At 44.1% G+C, this 19,182-nt stretch overlaps 1 protein-coding gene across 1 annotated transcript in view; it reads left to right on the forward strand.

The window, feature by feature from the left end:
* LOC125483954 (ninein-like protein) overlaps window positions 1-19,182 on the forward strand; it is a 46,971-nt gene that overhangs the window by 16,951 nt on the left and 10,838 nt on the right. The window contains exon 4 of the mRNA XM_048600678.1: window positions 15,966-16,171. Within this exon, the coding sequence (XP_048456635.1) occupies window positions 15,966-16,171 (206 nt within the window). The remainder of the gene's footprint in view (window positions 1-15,965; window positions 16,172-19,182) is intronic.

Genomic DNA, 19,182 nt, shown 5'->3' on the forward strand with positions numbered 1-19,182 from the left:
CTAAAATGCAAAAAAAAAATCCACTTTTACTCAAGCTCTCAAAAAAAATCTGCTTTTCCATTCTTATGACAAATTGAATAATACTTCCCCTCATTCTATTCCATCTGGCGTCTTCTTGCAAATTCACTGTCTGTAACCTGTTTATAATTATTTGTCCACTTTACAGCTTGTCTACCCATCTAGTTTTTCAATTTTCAGCGAATGTAGATACATTACTCTCTGTCTCTTCATCCAAGACATCGAATCATAGAGGTGTACAGCATGGAAACAGAACCTTCAGTCCAACTTGTTCATGCTGACCAGAAATTTTACATTAATCTAGTCCAGTTTGCCAGCATATGACCCATATACCTCTGAACCCTTCCTATTCATATACCCATCCAGATGACTTTTAAATGTTGTAATTGTACCAGCCTCCACCATCTCCACTGGCAGCTCATTCCATACACGCACCACTCTCTGCATGAAAAAGTTGCCCCTTGGGTCTCTTTTAAATCTTTTCCCCTCTCACCTTAAACCTATCTTGTCTAGTTTTGGACTCTCCTACCCTGGGGAAGACCTTGACTATTCACTCTATCCATGTCCCTCATGATTTTAAAAACTTCTATAAGGTCACCCCTCAGGCTCCGATGCTCCAGGGAAAGTAGCCTATCCCTATAGCTCAAACCCTCTAATCCTGGCAACATCCTTGTAAGTCTTTTCTAAATCCTTTCAATTTAACAATATCTTTCCTATAGCAGGAAGTCCAGAATTGAATGCAGTACTCCAAAAGTGGCTGAACCAATGTCCCGTACAACTGCAACATGACCTTCCAACTCCTATACTCTGTGCACTCACCAATAAAGGCAACCGGACCAAATGCCTTCTTCACTATCCTGTCCACCTCTGACTCTACTTTCAAGGAACTATGAACCTGCACCCCAAGGTCTCTTTGTTCAGCAACACTCCCCAGGACGTTACCAGTAGGTGTAATAGTCCTGCCCTGATTTGCCTTTTCAAAATATAGCACCCCACGTTTATCTAAATTAAACTCCATCTGCCACTCATTGGGCCATCTGATCAAGGTCCCATTGTGCTCTGAGGTAACCTTCTTTGCTATCCACTACACCACCACTGGTCACAGGCCTCCAGTCCAAAATGCACCCTCCACCACCACCCTGTCTCATACTCGAGCCAATTTTGTGTCGAAGTGGCTGGTTCTCCCTGTATTCCATGTGATCTAACCTTGCTGCCCAGTCTACTGAACCTTATCGAATGCCTTACTGAAATCCATATAGACAATTGCCTTTATCAATCCTCTTCATTACTTCTTCCAAAAAAATCAAGTTAGTGAGACACGATTTCCCACGCACAAAGCCATGTTGACTATCCCTAATCAGTCCTTGTCATTCTAAATACATGTCAATCCTGTCCCTCAGAATCCCCTCCAACAACTTAACCAGCACTGATGTCAGACTCACAGGTCTATAGTTCCATGGCTTTTCCTTCCCATCTTTCTTAAATGGCACCATGTTAGCCAACCTCCAGTCTTCCAACACCTCACCAGTGGCTAGCGATGATACAAATATCTCAGCAAGGAGCCTAGCAATCACTTCTCCAGCTTCCCACAACGTTCTAGGGTATGCCTGATCAGGTCTCAGGGTTTTATCCACCTTTATGCATTTTAAGATTTCCAGCACCACCTCTTCTGTAATATCGACACTTTTCAAGATATCACTATTTATTTCCTCAAGTTCCCTAGCTTCCATATCCTTCTCCACAGTAAACACTGATGTAAAATACTCGCTTAGTAGCTCCTCCATCTCCAGTGGTTCCACACATATGTGGCCTTGCTGATCTTTAAGGGCCCTATTCTCTCCCTAGTTACTTTTTTGTCCTTAATGTATTTGTAGAATCCCTTTGGATTCTCCTTAACTCTATCTGCCATAGTTATCTCATGTCCCAGTTTTGCTCTCTTGATTTTCCTCTTGAGTATAGTGCTGCTGCCCTTGTAACTCTTCTCGAGATTCACTCGACCCCCTGCTGTATACACCTGACATATGCTTCCTTCTTTTTCTTGTCTAGAGCCTCAATTTTTCCAGTCATTCAGCATTCCCTACACCTACCAGCCTTGCCCTTCACATTAACAGGACCATATTGTCTCTGGACACTCGTTATCTTGTTTTTGAAGGCTTCCCATTTTCCAGCCATCCCTTTACCTGCAGATATCCGCCCCCTAATCAACTTTTGAAAGGTCTTGCCTAATACTTGACATCCTCCAAATTTAGAACTTTAACTTTGAGATCCGGTCTATCCTTTTCCATCACTATCTTAAAACTAATAGAATTATGATCACTGGTTCTAAAGTGCTCCAATATCTAAAGCCCCAACACTGGTCCTTTCAACACTCCAACTGGAAAATGTCAACTTAAAAATGCCTAAATATCCCTACCGTCTGCTTCCTGTCTATGAACTAACCTCTATCCATGCCAGTGTTTTATACTGCACCTTCTCAAGCTCTTATCTAGTGTCTTAATGTTTTGTATGGGAAACTATCAAATGCCTTTTGGAATTCCAAATATATGACATGCAGTGATTCCTCTTTATTGACCCTACCAGATGCATCCTCAAAAAAACCCTAAGCTTATCAAACATAATTTCCCTTTCATAATTCATGTTCACTCATTCTAATCAAATTATGTAATTCACCCGGAAATGGTCAAGTTTCCTTAAAATGTATCTGAGCACTTTCCTGATGGTCCCTAGCCTATAGTTCCCCTTTTGCTCGTAATTTTGGAAAATCCTAGCTGGCACATCCATTGTCTCTGCAGCTAGCTCTTTTAGACCCTTAGGATGTAACTCAAGTCCTGGGAATTTGTTAGATTTTAAATTCCTTGAGTTTCTCCTGTTCTCTTCCTCTGCTAACCTTTGTTACCTTATTTTCTACCCTTTGATTAGCCCCTAGATTATCCTTCGTTAGATTATGTTTTATTTTTCGTTCGTAATTTGTGTCTTCAACTGTGGAGAAAGTCACAAAGTATTTGTTCAGTGTCACTGCCATTTCCACTGCATTGTGAGTTACACGCTGCCCGTATCAGAGGCAGAGTTGGAGGAACCTGATCTGGAGCTAAAATGCCCCAGGGGAGCTAGAATAAGAAGTGGTCTATGTCCTCGGACTCAGAGGGGGAGGGATGTAATGATTGTAATGAGGTCAATGAGGTGGTCCTATGAGGACCATAGAATCTGAGTTTCCTGATTGGGCTGTCAATCTGGTCCAATCAGGGAGCCCTGGATGACAGATAAGAACAGGAGAATCAGTCATCCTGTTCACTCTGAGAGCTGGCTCTGAGGGAGCTGGATCAGTGTCAAGGACTCTCCACGTGTAAATAAAGGGTGACTTGGTGACGGGATACCGGCCTCTGTGGAGTTATTTCAGTCTCCTTGACAGCATCGAACAGTTGTGGCATCAGCCTCCATCAAAATGATAAAAAAGTACAAAGTGCAGCCTAGCAGTACTTCTCTGTTATCTCAGTCAGACGGAGTATCTGACCTTCAGTCTCAGGAGAATGCAGGTCCTTTAGCAAAGGATGAGGAAGATCAAAAAATTTGTTCTTAATGCTCCTCCATCCCCCACCACAAGCCCTGTATTCTGACCATCAACACCTCATTTCGTTTTCAGAATCGTGATCATCAGACCGTGTTCCAATCCTGATGCTGTATTTGAACTGTATTTGAACCCCAGCTGAGTTTCTGATCCCCTACCCTCACCCACTGTGCACACTACTAATCTCTCCTCCTTTGGCTCAGCCTTGATTATTTTTCCTCATGCTTTTGTGAAATACTGCATTATCTACGTTAAGATGTATGTAAGTGCAACTTGTTACTCTTGTGGCCACACTGTTAATGTAACTACTTTCTACAAAAATTTACTCCCAAATTGGTAAATGTTCAGTAATGTGTGCAACAATTGATTTTGAGTACAAAGTGAGCATATCCTTGCTGTATGCAAGTAGCCAACAAGGAATTTGGCAATGCAAACCTGAATTGTTATTCAGTCATCAATTTTTTCAAAGCAAATGCACCTAATAAAAAAAAATTAGTTCTGGGTTCCATACTTTCCTGCTTCAAGAGTTTCTGCATTCAAACTGAAATTCAGTGTGGCTCAGTTGGGCAGCATTCCCTGCTCAGAGTCAGGACCTTGTGAGATCAAACTTCAATCAAGGGACTTATGAGTTTATGAACTGGGAATTCTGTAAATTTGAACAATGGTAGCATGTTTGGAGTGTTTTTATTTTGGCAACTAATGACGTATTTGGGTCATTATACATCCTGTACCATAATGACACAAAACTGTAAATCGAATGTGAACTGTTTACTTTTGGATTCCAAAGTCATTCTTCTTTCAATGAAGTTAAGGAGAAGTAACTTATGCCTCATAGAAGTCCCAAAATGCTGCACTTTAACATTCTACTGTTCAATTACCGCCAGCAAATGCAGCTGACATTTGAAGAAGATCAAGACATCCCAAATAATATGAAGACTATGCAGTCTGTTTTAAGGAGCTGTTCATTATTGTATAAATGCTAAGAGGATTTGTCCATTGGGGAGGTTCCACTCGTATCACTGGAACTAGTTATAATGGATCAGCCAAAGGATAGCATTTCCAAACATTTAAGATTTGTACTGCATTTAAATGCAAGCTTTAATAGCTTGAAGTGGGGTGTGGCTTGGACACTTTATCACCTAGATTGGCTTGGCACAGATAGCCAGATGAGTGCTAAGCTTGTGCAGGGATTAAGTTCCCAGAAACCATTAAATATTGGTAAAATTGCCAATAGGGATATTTTAGCCAGGAATATCAAACAGGTTGTAAAGATTTTGGCAAATGTATTAAATGGAAAAGGGGTGCTCCAGCCAGGTGTGAAAATGCTCCCTTTTTGCTAAACACCCATCAGTTGGCCACAAAGAATTTTAGTTCTTTTCCAGATGCAGCTTTATCACAATTCAATTAAAAATATAGCTGGGTAGAACAAAATGAAGAAGCCAATTACAGACCTTTGTTGAGTGCAAGAAGAATATTATCACTTCCTCACCCCAAAAATGTGACACCAAACACTGGCAAACGATGGCAGAAAGTTTAATAAAGGGAGAGGGTCTGGTATAATTGGAAGGTGAGGAAAATTCTGTTTGAAACCGAAATAACTCCAGAGGTTGGTATCCTGTCAACCAGTCAAACCCTGTATTTCCACATGAAAAGTCCTTGACTCTAGTACTACTTCTTCAGAGTCAGCTATCAGCGTGACGGAATCTCTCACACTCCTGTTCTTATCTGTCAGCCAGAGCTCTCTGATTGGGGCTGTTAATCTGATCCAATTTAGGGAACTCATTCTATGAGCTCTAACTTGCTGACCTCATTACAATCACTAGATCCCCCCCCCTCTAAGTCCGTGGACATAGGCCGGTCCATTTTCTTGAAGAGCCTCCTGGGGCATTTTAGCACTGGGTCAGGTTCCTTTGACTCAGCATCTGTTATGGGCAGCGTGTAACTCACTGGAAATCTCCTCTTCCACCAGGAGCATTTTGGCAGAATTTCACTTTCTTCAACTTGTAGCAAAGGTGTCGAGGTGACATATCCATCTCTGATTCAGATGAGTCAACATTGCTTGATGGCGAGGATGAACCCATGGGCTCTAGCACCCTTGCCGCATGTTCCAAGGGGCAGGGCACCATATGCTCCTGCATTGTTTGCAAATTTGTGGCTTTCATATGGTCCACATGCTTGTCTAGGACAGTTGCACCTACTCGAACTTTATACATCACTGGAACTGACTGTGTATCGACCATGTCTGTTACCTGTGCAGGGCCGCTTCCATGGTTTCTACCCTAAACTTCGTCCCCTGAAGTAAACTGTCTCTCTCGCTTAGTGGAGTCCTGTGTCCAGCATTGACATTCCTGATGCTGTTACCACCCCCCAACCATTGTGGGAAGATCAGATTTAACTTGGTGTGGACTCTTCTCCCCATTAGCAATTCTGCTCTTTCCGCCAGACCATTGGATGATGGATAGTATGAGCTGTCCTTACATGATGAATGTCATTTGATTTTAGGAAATACTTGAATTCCTTGCTGGTAAACAATGGCCCGTTATCTGCGACCAACACCTCTGGGAGTCTGTGTGTTGCAGATGACCTGCGTAGTTTTTCTATTGCCATTCCTGTGTTTGACGAATGAACTCTATGCACATCCAACCACTTTGAGTGGGCATCCACAATGACTAAGAACATTGAGCCGATGAAAGGACCTGCATAGCTGATATGTAACCAAGCCCAGGGTTTACCCAGCCATTCCCATGAATGTGGGGGAACCTGCTGGCAGTAACTTTTGTCCTTGACAGCACTCTGGGCAATGCCCTACCAATGCAGCTATGTCTGCATCCAGTCCTGGCCACCAGACATAATGTCTTGCCACTATCTTCATTTTGGGTACCCCTTGATGACCCTGGTGATATTAGCCAGTATCTAGCAGTGACCTCATATGGTATCAAGGGTGAGTTGGCAAGATGGACACAGAACTGGCTTAGTCATAGGAGGCAGAGGGTAGTGGTGGAAGGATGCTTTTCAGAATGGAGGGCTGTGACTAGTGGTGTTCCACAAGGATCAGTGCTGAGACCTCTGCTGTTGGTGATCTATATAAATGCTTTGGAGCAAAACATAGCTGCTCTAATTAGTAAATTTGCGATACAAAGATTGGCGGAGTTGTGGATAGTGAGGAAGATTGTCAGAGGGTACGGCAGGATATAGGTCAGTTGGAGGCATGGGCAGAAAAGTGGCAGATGGAGTTTAATCCAGACAAATGTGAGGCGATGCATTTTGGAAGGTCAGGTACACGTGGAGATTAAAGCGAATGGCAGAACCCTTAGGAGTATTGATATGCAAAGACATCTGGGTGAGCAGGTCCACAGATCACTGAAGGTGGCAGCACAGGTAGATAGGGTAGTAAAAAAGGCCTATGGCATGCTTGCCTTCATTGGAAGGAGCATTAAGTATAAGAATAGGCAAGTTATGCTGCAGGTTTATAGAACTTTATTTAGGCCACACTTGGAATATTGCATACAGTTCTGGTCACCACACTACCAGAAGAATGTGGATGCTTTGGAGAGGGCACAGAAAATGTTTACCAGGATGTTGCCTGGTATGGTGGATTTTAGCTATGAAGAAAGGTTGGATAGATAAGGTTTGTTTTCACTGGAATGCAGGAGGTTGAGGGGTGACCTGATAGAAGTTTATAAGATTGTGAATAGCATGGATAGAGTGGAAAGTATGAGGTTTTTCCTCAGGGTGGACGAGTCAATTACTAGGGGACACTGGTTCAAGGTGTGAGGGGGGCAAGTTTAAAAGAGACTTGCAAGGCACGTTTTTCATACAAAGGGTGGTGAGTGCCTGGAATGCGCTGCCAGAGGAGGTGGTGGAAGCAGACACAGTAGCAGCATTCAAGAAGCACCTGGGCGAACACATGAATAGGAAGTGAACAGAGGGCTATGGATCCTGTAAGAGAAGACAGTTTTAGCAGCGAAGGACAAAATTTGGCAGCGCAGGTTTGGAGGTCTGAAGGACCTGTTCCTGTGTTATATTGTTCTTTGTTTTTTGTCCCACGCAAAGGTCAAAAGGATAATCACTCTTGCTGCCCATAATATTGTGTGTATATATCACTGGACTGTTAATCCAGAGACCCAGATAATGTTCTGGGGACCCAGGTTTGAATCCTGCCACAGCAGATGGTGGGATTTGAATTCAGTAAAAATATTTGGAATCTAATGATGACCACAAATCCATTGTCGATTGTCAAAAAGCCCATCTGGTTCACTAATGTCCTTTAGGGAAGGAAACTGCCATCCTTACCTGGTCTGGCCTACATGTGACTGCAAACCCGCAGCAATGTGGTCGACTCTTAACTGCCCTCTGGGCAATTAGGGATGGTCAATAAATGCTGCCTAGCCAGCGACGCCCTCATCCCGTGAATGAATAAAGAGAAAGAAACCCTCTACTATGATCTGGCCTCTCCGGGTCCAAAAAGGTTTCAGTTCTGGTTGTGACAGACCTTTGGTTTCCCCCATTACCACCAGCTGTTTCAATTTTGCCAGGACCGGATCTTTCTGCATCCAAGGTTTGATTTGTCAGCTGTGACTGGAAATATGTACAGAAAATTTTAAAACCATTAACGGACTTACCCAGTGGTGGTACCACTGGTGGTGCATCTGCCAGCGGGTGGAGGCTCAATGTATCCACATTTGCTCCTTGGCCTCCCAGACAGTGTTCCAACTTGTAATTATATACACTTAGTACTAGAACCCATTGCTGAATTCACCCTGAAACTATGGGTGGCACTTCCCTTGTCCTCTTTAAGTAGATCTAGAAGGGTTTATGGTCCATTATTGTTACAAATTTACATCTGTAAAGGTATTGGTTGAACTCCAAATGTGAACGCCAAACCTTCCTTCTCTATCTGGGCATATTTACGCTCTGCATTAGCCAAATTCCTGGATGCATACACTATTGGGTGTTCCTCTCCATTGGGCCACCATTGAGCTAATACTACTGCGATATCGTACAGAGAGGCAAGGCATATCAATACCAGATCTCGCTTTGGATCATAATGTGCCAACGCCTTAGAGGATGATAGCTGTTCCTTTACTTCCCTGAAAGCTATGGCTTGGCTACATGACCATCTCCAAGGCTGACCCTTTAAGAGTTGATATAAAAGTTCCAGGATGGAGGCCAGGGTCATGTGTGAACTTTTGTAATAGTTCATCAGCACAAGGAAAGACCTGAGCTCTAGTACTGATATGGGACCCGTTGGGCTGCACAATTGGTACGACTGGTGCTGCCCATTCTGCAAACTGGACTAGTTTGATGATTCCTTCACTTTCCAACCTCTTGATTTCCGCCCCTACTTTTGCACGTAAGGCAAATAGCACTGGGTGGGCCTTGCAGAATCGTGGAATTGCTTCCTGGTCAATATGGAAGTTAGCCTTGGCTCCTTTGATAGTCCTTAGATCTTCCTGAAAACCTTCCGGGTATTTAATTATGACTTCACTCAGGCAGCCATATTCTAATCGAAAAATGTGGAGCTAATTTAGGTGAATCTTTCTCTACCAATTTTGCTCCATCAAGCTTGGGCCCTGAGCCTTTTACTACAGTCAGCGGTAAGTGAACTAGCGGCTTCCCATTAGACACCAGAACCAAAGTTGTACCCTCAATCTGTAAAGATTCCCCAGTATAGGTTTGCAGTCTGGTCAAGGTCTTGCACAAGGTCTCGAGGGTTGGAGTCCAGAGTGAATTTTCTTAGACTGGTTCTACAATCACTGAAACGGCTGTGTCAGTATCAACCTCAATTAGAACTGGCTGACCATTTAACCAAATGTTATTTTGATTGGTTCTGATTTGGATGTTGCTAAGGAATTTTACTGTTCCAAACCACATGTAGGTGAACTTTCCAGTGTGTGCACTTTCTTGGATACTGGTTTATGAATTCTGTTACTCAATTTAGATCTAGTGGGGTTAAAATTGAATCAGAGATAGTAGGAACTGCAGATGCTGGAGAATCCGAGACAACAAGGTGCAGGGCTGGATGAACACAGCAGGCCAAGCAGCATCATAGGACCAGAGAGGCTGACGTTTCAGGCCTAGACCCTTCATCAGAAAAGGGGGAGGGGAATGGGGTTCTGAAATAAATAGGGAGAGAGTGGGAGGCAGATAGAAGATGGATGGAGGAGAGGATAGGTGGAGAGGAAACAAACAGGTCGAAGAGGCGGGGATGGGGCCAGTAAAGGTGAGTGTAGGTGGGGAGTTAGGGAGGAGATAGGTCAGTCCAGGGAGGACGGACAGGTCAAGGGGGCGGGATGAGGTTAGTCGGTAGGAGATGGAGGTGCGGCTTGAGGTGGGAGGAGGGGATAGGTGGGAGGAAGAACAGGTTAGGGAGGCAGGGACGAGCTGGACTGGTTTTGGGATGCGGTAGGGGGAGGGGAGATTTTGAAGCTTGTGAAATCCACATTGATACCATTGGGCTGCAGGGTTCCCAAGTGGAATATGAGTTGCTGTTCCTGCAACCTTCGGGTGGCATCGTTGTGGCACTGCAGGAGGCCCAGGATGGACATGTCGTCTGAGGAATGAGAGGGGGAGTTGAAATGGTTCGCGACTGGGAGGTGCAGTTGTTTATTGCGAACTGAGCGTAGGTGTTCTGCAAAGCAGTCCCCGAGCCTCCGCTTGGTTTCCCCGATGTAGAGGAAGCCACACCGGGTACAGCGGATGCAATATTCTGCAAAGTGGTCCCTGAGCCTCCGCTTGGTTTCCCCGATGTAGAGGAAGCCACACCGGGTACAGCGGATGCAGTATTCTGCAAAGCGGTCCCCGAGCCTCCGCTTGGTTTCCCTGATGTAGAGGAAGCCACACGAATGCCTTCGCCTCTGCTCCCAGGATGAGGCATTCCACTCCCGTACATCTCAGTTGTCCTCGTTTTTCAAGGACCGTAACTTCCCCCCCTCAGTGGTCGAGAACGCCCTCAACCGTGTCTCCCACATCTCCCGCAACTCATCCCTCACACCCCGTCCACGCAATAAGAACCAAAAAAGAATCCCCCTCATCCTCACGTACCACCCCACCAACCTCCGGATCCAATGCATCATCCTCCGACACTTCCGCCATCTGCAATCCAACCCCACCACCAAAGACATCTTTCCCTCCCCACCCTTATCTGCTTTCCGGAGGGACCACTCTCTCCGTGACTCCCTTGTCCGCTCCACAGTCCCCTCCAGCTCCACCACACCCAGCACTTTTCCCTGCAACCGCAGGAAGTGCTACACCTGCCCCCATACCTCCTCCCTCAACCCCATCCCAGGCCCCAAGAAGACTTTCCACATCAAGCAGATGTTCACCTGCACATCTGCCAATGTGGTATACTGCATCCGCTGTACCCGGTGTGGCCTCCTCTACATCGGGGAAACCAAGCGGAGGCTCGGGGACCGCTTTGCAGAACACCTACGCTCGGTGCACAATGAACAACTGCACCTCCCAGTCACGAACCATTTCAACTCCCCCTCCCATTCCTTAGACGACATGTCCATCCTGGGCCTCCTGCAGTGCCACAACGATGCCACCCGAAGGTTGCAGGAACAGCAACTCATATTCCACTTGGGAACCCTGCAGCCCAATGGTATCAATGTGGATTTCACAAGCTTCAAAATCTCCCCTCCTGCTACCGCATCCCAAAACCAGTCCAGCTCATCCCTGCCTCCCTTACCTGTTCTTCCTCCCACCTATTCCTTCCTCCCACCTCAAGCCGCACCTCCATCTCCTACCGACTAACCTCATCCCGCCCCCTTGACCTGTCCGTCCTCCCTGGACTGACCTATCCCCTCCCTAACCCCCCACCTACACTCACCTTTACTGGCCCCATCCCCGCCTCTTTGACCTGTTTGTTTCCTCTCCACCCATCCTCTCCTCTATCCATCTTCTATCCGCCTCCCACTCTCTCCCTATTTATTTCAGAACCCCCTTCCCCTCCCCCTTTTCTGATGAAGGGTCTAGGCCTGAAACGTCAGCCTCTCTGGTCCTATGATGCTGCTTGGCCTGCTGTGTTCATCCAGCCCTGCACCTTGTTGTCTTAGATCTAGTGGGACTTTCTTGCTGTCTCGAGTCTGCATACCAGCAGCAACTACACTGGCTTGCTGGCTGGATCCTGAAGCAATTTTAACCGTTTAGCCGAGGCTTCGCTTTGTTTTTGGGTTTTGCTGTGGGCTGACCTAGAATCTCTCAACCAGGATATGTCCTGAGTGAGGCTATGCGATTGCCTTCACTCAAGTGGTGTTCTTCAAGCTCAGTTGCCCTGGCGAGAATGACCACTTCCATCAGCATACCCTGCAACTCCTATGCTCTACTTGCCGCATTTTCCAATAATAAAGCCAATTATAGTGCCTGTTTGAAGTCCAGTTTGCTTCAGCTCGTAGGCCCTTTTGCATGGTCACATCATTAATCCCACTTAACAAATGGTCTTTCAAAATCTCATTAGTGGTTGAACCAAAGTCACATGCCTCTGCCAGTCATCTCAACCTAGTCAAAAATCCCATACAGATTCCCCTGATTCTTGAATTGCCGAGTGAAACCAATAGCATCTCAGAATAAGAGGAGGCTTGGGGTCATAATAATCCTTAACTAAATCCGTCAACGCTTCAAAGGTTTTAGAATCAAAAGAGTGCCTTAGAGCAAGTCAGCCTCCTAATAACCAAAAAAGCTGCAGGTCCACAAGCTGTCGGGAAGATTACTCATTGCTTTTCATCTGCCCTGATATCATTTGCCCAGACAAAATAATGCATTTATTCCACATACTGGGCCCAGTCTCAGAGAGCAGGATTGAATGAGTCAAGCTTCCCAAATAACGGCATGATGCCAGAATTGCTTACTCCAACTCAAGACGACTGTTGTGAGGGCAATTTCTTTAGGAGCGTGCTTTTCTCTTGTCGCCACCGAAATAACTCCACAGAGGCCGGTGTCCTATCACCAAGTCACCCTTTATTTACAGGTGGAGAGTCCTTAGCACTGATCCAGCTCCTTCAGAGCCTCCTCTCAGTCAACAGAGCCTCTGACATTCCTGTTTATTTCTGTTAGCCAGGGCTCCCTGATTGGACCAGATTAACAGCCTAATCAGGGAACTCATATTCTACGATGTCCACCTGACTGACCTTGATACAGTCACTACAATGAGCTTTAGCAGACATTAATTGTGGGCATTCATTTTACAATTTTGCCAACATTTTACTTCAAAAGCAAGGGAATTCACTAGTTGCTTGTACTACCTTTCAGTTGTTGGATAGAGGATGCCATAGGAAGATAAGATAGCAACTATTTTGTAACTTTATTAATACTGGTCCTAGTATTAGCTTAGGTCTTCCACATATGAATTTAAGAATCCTTACTGGTTTTGTTTAGATGCCACTTGTACAGTTTTAGTTTTTAGTATTTAATTGTTCTAAATTGGCATTGGTAGATCTTAATTGTAGAAGGATGTGCTTGTCTACACTTCTTGTTCCTTCTCTTTTCTTTAATGCCTATTGTTGTTGCATACTGGGGTTGCAACTTTTATCGAAATAATCTTAATAACTATTCAGTCTAGAAAAAAAAACTGTTAATATATTCTTGAAACTGCTGATACAGCCATTGACTAGACCAACCTTCTCTAGATCCCGCTTCTCCAATTCCCTACCACCACTGAGCCCATTACCCTACTAGGAAAAAGAAATGCATTCTTTCCATGTACTGGGCCCAGTCTTTGACAGCAGGATCGAATGGGTCATGCTTCCCAAATAAAAGCAGAATATTAGAATTGCTTACCCCAACTCAAAGACGACTGTTGCGAACAAGTTTCTTGTCAAGCATGCTTTTCTCTCGTCGCCACTGAAATAACTCCACAGAGGCTGGTATCCCATCACCAAGTCACCGTTTATTTACACGTGGAGACTCTTTGACACTGATCCAGCTTCCTCAGAACCAGCTCTGACGGAACAGGATGTCTGATACTCCTGTTGTTGTCTGTCAGCTATGGCTCCCTGATTTGGGCTGTTAATCTGGTACAATCAGAAAACTCATTCTGTGAGGTCCACCTAACTGATCTCGTTATAATCACTACAGTGACCACTGATAGGAGGAAGGCAAAGGAGGGTAACGGGACCAAAGATGCTTCTGGTGGATGGAAGAGAAGTATTGGATAAGTGAGAACAGTATCAAATGAAGGCAGTTTTACCAAGTTAGATACTTGAAAAGAGGTAATGGAGGTAAATGGTGCAGTTAATTGTCAAAAGGCTGTAGTGAGCACAAGGAAAGATCATGTATCATCAGGAATGTGTCTTTAGTTAGAACCACTTAGTTTTTTGGGAGAGTTGGGATCTCGTATAATGTGTTCAGGGACTTGGGAGTGGAAAGGAAAGTTGGCAGTTTGCAATGATGAAGGCTTTGAAATTTGTTTGGTGGGTTTCTTGAAAAGAGGAAGGTAAAACCGTAGAAAGTTTAGTGTAGAATGAGGCCATTTAGCCCATTGTGGTCGTGCAGGGCAAAAAAGAGCTATCCTGTCTAATCTTACTTTCCAGTTCTTGATCCATGTTTATGGCACTTGCATTGCATATCCATATTTTTTTTAAAAATGAGAGGTTTTGAAAATAAAGAGGAATTGTGTCTAAATTAAGGAAACAATTTCCAATGTCAGCTAGCATGGGGGCCAGGAAGTGGGGAGGATTTGACAGTCAATGGGGTTCTTTAGGATTGAGATTAAGGAATTGTGAATAGTTTGTATGAATACGGTGACTGTGGAAAGCGTATGGCAAGGGAAAGAGACACTATTGTGGTGAGTGTTGTGATTAGTTAGGGAGAAACATTGGCCTTTAGTCCCAGGGAAACAGCAGAGACAGTTTAATGCATATGCTGTCTTTTAAGGAGTCAATGAGCACCTTAGTGGATGGGGGTGGGAGTGGGGTGGTTTGCAGGGTTGTGATAGTTGTTTAATTTACTATAAAATAAATGGAAGCTGAGGGAAGTAAATGCATTGTTGAAGGCAGGTGATGAATGTAGTTAAAGCATTTTCTACATTCACCGTAATTATTTGCAAAAATTGTTGTCTGTTGTTGGGAGTTCCTTTGTCATGTTCCAGTTTAAAACTGTGAATACACACGCAGTTATTACCAATCAGTAACTGTTATGAAAATAAGACTGTTGTATGAAATGTTCAATTGTAAGCTATTAACGCAGGATATTTTAAAAAATAAACTAATACCCCGTTTTTGTTAGCTTTAAACACCAGCACAGTTCAGCCAATCCTGCTGCTATGTTGTGTCTGAATTTTGGTCTGTTTAGTCATTTTAAGACACGATTGACTCTGACACATTTTATATTTCCTGTGATGTCTCTGGTCAGTTCTGAATATTTATAGCATCATTTTGAAGTAGAATACACAAACCTATTAAAATGGAATTTGGCTATAGTTTAAGGCCACCAATCAGCTTTAATTAATAAAATTATTTTAAAGCCTATTTACTGTTCTTCTGATAACTTAGTGGATAAAGATACTGCATGGTGGAACAGACTCATGCAGAGCAGAAGATGTAAACTTTAGTCTTGCAGTCTTTATTCAATATGCGATCTCTGCTTGTAATGCGCTGTATCTGGCTTCAGAGCTCCTGGCTGGGTTGCAATTAGTGTCTAATTTTGCATGTTTGTCTTTGTCAGCTGTGGCTTTGTACATAGAACTCTTGCCACCCACAGAATGATGTGAATTGCCACTTGCAACAAGTTTTCACATACATTCTTGAGAATGAGGACGAAAGTTTATATTTCCCTGTTAGTTTTATACTTTCAAGCTCTAATTTGGGCATTTGTCTCTCAAACAGAGACTTGTTACAAACAATCTTTCCGTCAAAATTAGCCTTCCTCAAGACCATTACTTGTCAGAGGAGTAGCCCCCAAAATTTAAGCCCTGCAGAAACTGGATCAACCAAATGGAATCTTCCTGTCTGTCATTGTTTGCAAAGAAGTCTCTAAGGGTCCATTGTGGTCACATAGAAATTGAGGAGTAATGAAGGCTCTAATCACCAGACTGGCAGTTAGTGTATTGGTCAGCTCCCAGCTGGTTTTTAGGGGTCAGAGAATGTATAAGTAATTAACATGGTTTGTTGACCCATTTTATTATCCAATTCTAAAGATTTGTTTAGAGTGAGAAATGGAAATGTTGTAGTAGATTGCTTTGCTTTGTTTAATGGTCCAGTTTTATTTTCTTGTACGTTAGTTTGATTAGGTGATTAAAGAGTAACATAACTCCTTTGAGTTTTAAATTCAACACCTTGCCTCTTCTCAAATAAGTAAACTTCTTCTGCGAAGACATTGTTATGGGGCAGGGGAGATTTCAACAAAGGTTTCTGTGTGCCTGAGTTTGTATGTTTATTGATTTCAGCTACCCCAGAGCAGGTTGAGCCAAAGTACGTCAGGGGAGCCAAACGATATGGCCGCCGATCTATACCCGAATTTTTGAATTCCAAAGTGGAAACGACAGACGATTTGGAGGATTCACTTTGCTTTAGGACAACAAAGGATGAACTGTTCACACAAAGCACCAGCAGAAATACTTTGAGACATTCAGCATCTCTTGAGAGCATAGAGGTTTGTCCATTTTACTGTGCTGTTCAAATCCTTGTCAACCTTCCATCTTCCCTTTCCAGAAATGCCTGTACCCCAACCCACATCAAATCCTGACCACGCATCATTTGTGTACTCACTGAAATACACTGGTTTGATACTCAAATTTTAAGTTCTCATCCTTGTTCCTACAGTGTTCAGATCTCTCCAGTGAATGAGTCTGGTTTATTAGTAATGAGAAAATAAGGAAATGGAGGATGAATTGTACAGATATGCTTATGTCTGTATTCCCTGGGGAGGACACAACTACAGTCCCAGATACAATTGTAAATCAAGCAATTGAAAGAGAGGAAGTTAAAAAATTACAATCACCAGAGAAAAGGATACCGGGTAAAAAAAGAAAGAGAACTCAAGAGTGATGATCAAGTCATATGGCAAGGAAATGGGCCCTTCAATCCAACTCGTTCGCCCCCACCAGATATCCCAATATCACCTAGTCCCATTTGCCAGCATTTGGCCCGTGTCTTGCTAGCCATTTCCTATTCATGTACCTATCTAGGTACCTTTTAAATATTGTCATTGTACCAGCCTCCACCACTTCCTCTGACAGCTTATTCCATAAAATGCACCACCCTCAGGTTCTTTTTAAATCTTACCCCTCTCACCTTAAACCTATGCTGTCTAGTTTTGGACTCCCCCACCCTAGGTAAAAGACCTTGGCTGTTCACCTTATCCGTGCCCCTCATGATTTTATAAACACCTATAAGGTCACCCTCAACCTCCGAAGCTCCAGAGAAAAAAGCCCCAGCCCTCTCCTTATAACTCAAATCTTCCAGTCCTGGCAACATCCTTGTAAATCTTTTCTGCACCCTCTCACATTTGCGCTGTGCACAATTCTGATCTCCATATCTCTCAGTTAGACCACACTTGGAACACTGTGCACAGTTCTGATCTCCACATACCTTGTTGCAGGGTCCGGAGCCCAAGAGGTTATCAACATAAGACTGTCACTGTCACTGACAAATCCAATCGGAAATTCAAGAGAAAACCCGTCACCCAGAGAGTGGTACAAATGTTGAGTATATTCTGATATGGAGTTGTCAAGGGATAAACACACAAGGAAGAAATGATTGAATGATACACTGATGGAGTTGAAATGTAGAGAGAGTGTGAGGAGGCTCATGTGGAGCAGGAAAAGGAAAACAGCAGATGGACCAAACAGCCTGGTTTTGTGCTGTGAATACTTTCCAAGACTTTTGCGGACAAGTGAAGTTCAGTTGATCCTTACTTTTATTTTTTTGTTGAAGAAGTTTCAGGATTTAACCCAGCAACACTGAGGGAAGGGCAAATCATTTCCATCCTTGGCTTGATGGGGAACTTACAGTGGTTGGTGTTTTCATGTATCTGCTGCCCTTGTCCTTCTAAATGGAAGTAGTCGTGGTTTGGAAGGTGCTGACTAGGGATCTTTGGTGACTTTCTGCAGTGCATCTTGTAGATAGTACACCCTGCTGCTACTGAACATTGTTGGTGCCAAACAAGTGGGCTGCTTTGTCCTGGATGATGTCAAGTTGCTGGAGTATTGTGGGAACTGCATTTATCCAGGCAAGTGGGGACTGGTGACTGGTGCTGGACAACGTGCAATCATTGGCAAACATCTCCACTTCTGACCTTATGATAGAGGGAAGGTCAGTACTACACTGCACTGTCAGAGGGTCAGTGCTGAGGGAGTGCCGCACTGTCGGATGGTCAGTGCTGAGGGAGTGTTGGAGAGTCGGCGCTGAGGGAGTGCCACACTGTTGGATGGTCAGTGCTGAGGGAGTGCAGCAATGTCAAAGGATCAGCGCTGAGGTGGTGTCGGAGGGTCGGCGCTGAGGGAGTGCCGCACTGTCGGAGGGTCAGCGCTGAGGGAGTGCTGCAGTGTCGGAGGGTCGGCGCTGAGGGAGTGCCGCAGTGTCGAGGCAGGATAGTTAAGGAGACGATCACAAGGCTGTGAGAGACAGATTTCTAATCATTAAAGAAAGCAAGGATATTAGGGATAAGACCAGAAAGTGGATTTGAGGATGAGTAGATTAGTCCTGATCACACTGAATGGCAGAACAGACTCGATAGCTGAAAGGCCTACTTTTGTACCTTTGTCTTGTGGACTTACAAAAGTCATTCATCACTTAATAGCCTGAGCCTGGAAGTCATTTGGGTCTTGCTGCATGTAGGTGTGAAGCATTTTGGATTCTCAGAATTTGCGAAGGTTCACTGAACACTCTACAATTATTAGCAAACATCCCGACTTCTGAGTTTTTGATGGAGGGAAGATAATTGATGAAGCCGAACGTGATTGAGCCTAGGATATTATCATGGGGAACTCCTGCATAATGATCTGGAGTTGACTGGCTTCAAACAACCATAGTCGTTTTGCCTTGGGTTCAGTTCGACTCCAACCAGTGAAATATTCCACTGATTTCCATTGCCTTCAGTTTTTAAGGCCTAACTGTCACGCTCATCTCACGTCTGGAATTTAGTGCTTCTGTTCATGTTTGAGCGAAGGCTGTTGTGAGATCTAAAGACAAGTTCCAGAATGAAACCCCAACCAAGCATTAGTGAGATTATTTGACTGTTGCTGAAAAAAGACACAATTTGTTGATGCTTTTAATCCTGCAATTATCAGGATGTTTGCAAGAATTCCAATGTAAAAGGAACGAATTTTGTACCATATGAGGAGAGAGAACTGATTGGTTGGCAAGTGGAGTCTAGAGGAGCTGTTTAGTTAGATGACGTTGGGAAGTCGTGCTGAGGTTGTACAGGACATTGGTGAGGCCTGTTCTGGAGTACTGTGTCCAGTTCTGGTTGCCCTGTTTTGGAAGGACATTATTAAGCTGGAGAGGGTTCAGAAAAGGTTTACCAGAATGTTGCCAGGAATGGAAGGTTTGAGTTATGGGGAGAACAAGGAACAAAGAACAAAGAAAATTACAGCACAGGAACAGGCCCTTCAGCCCTCCAAGCCTGCGCCGATCCAGATCCTCTATCTAAACCTTTCGCCT

Source organism: Rhincodon typus, chromosome 9 (assembly GCF_021869965.1).
Source record: "Rhincodon typus isolate 14 chromosome 9, sRhiTyp1.1, whole genome shotgun sequence".
NCBI classification, from domain to species: Eukaryota; Metazoa; Chordata; class Chondrichthyes; order Orectolobiformes; family Rhincodontidae; genus Rhincodon; species Rhincodon typus.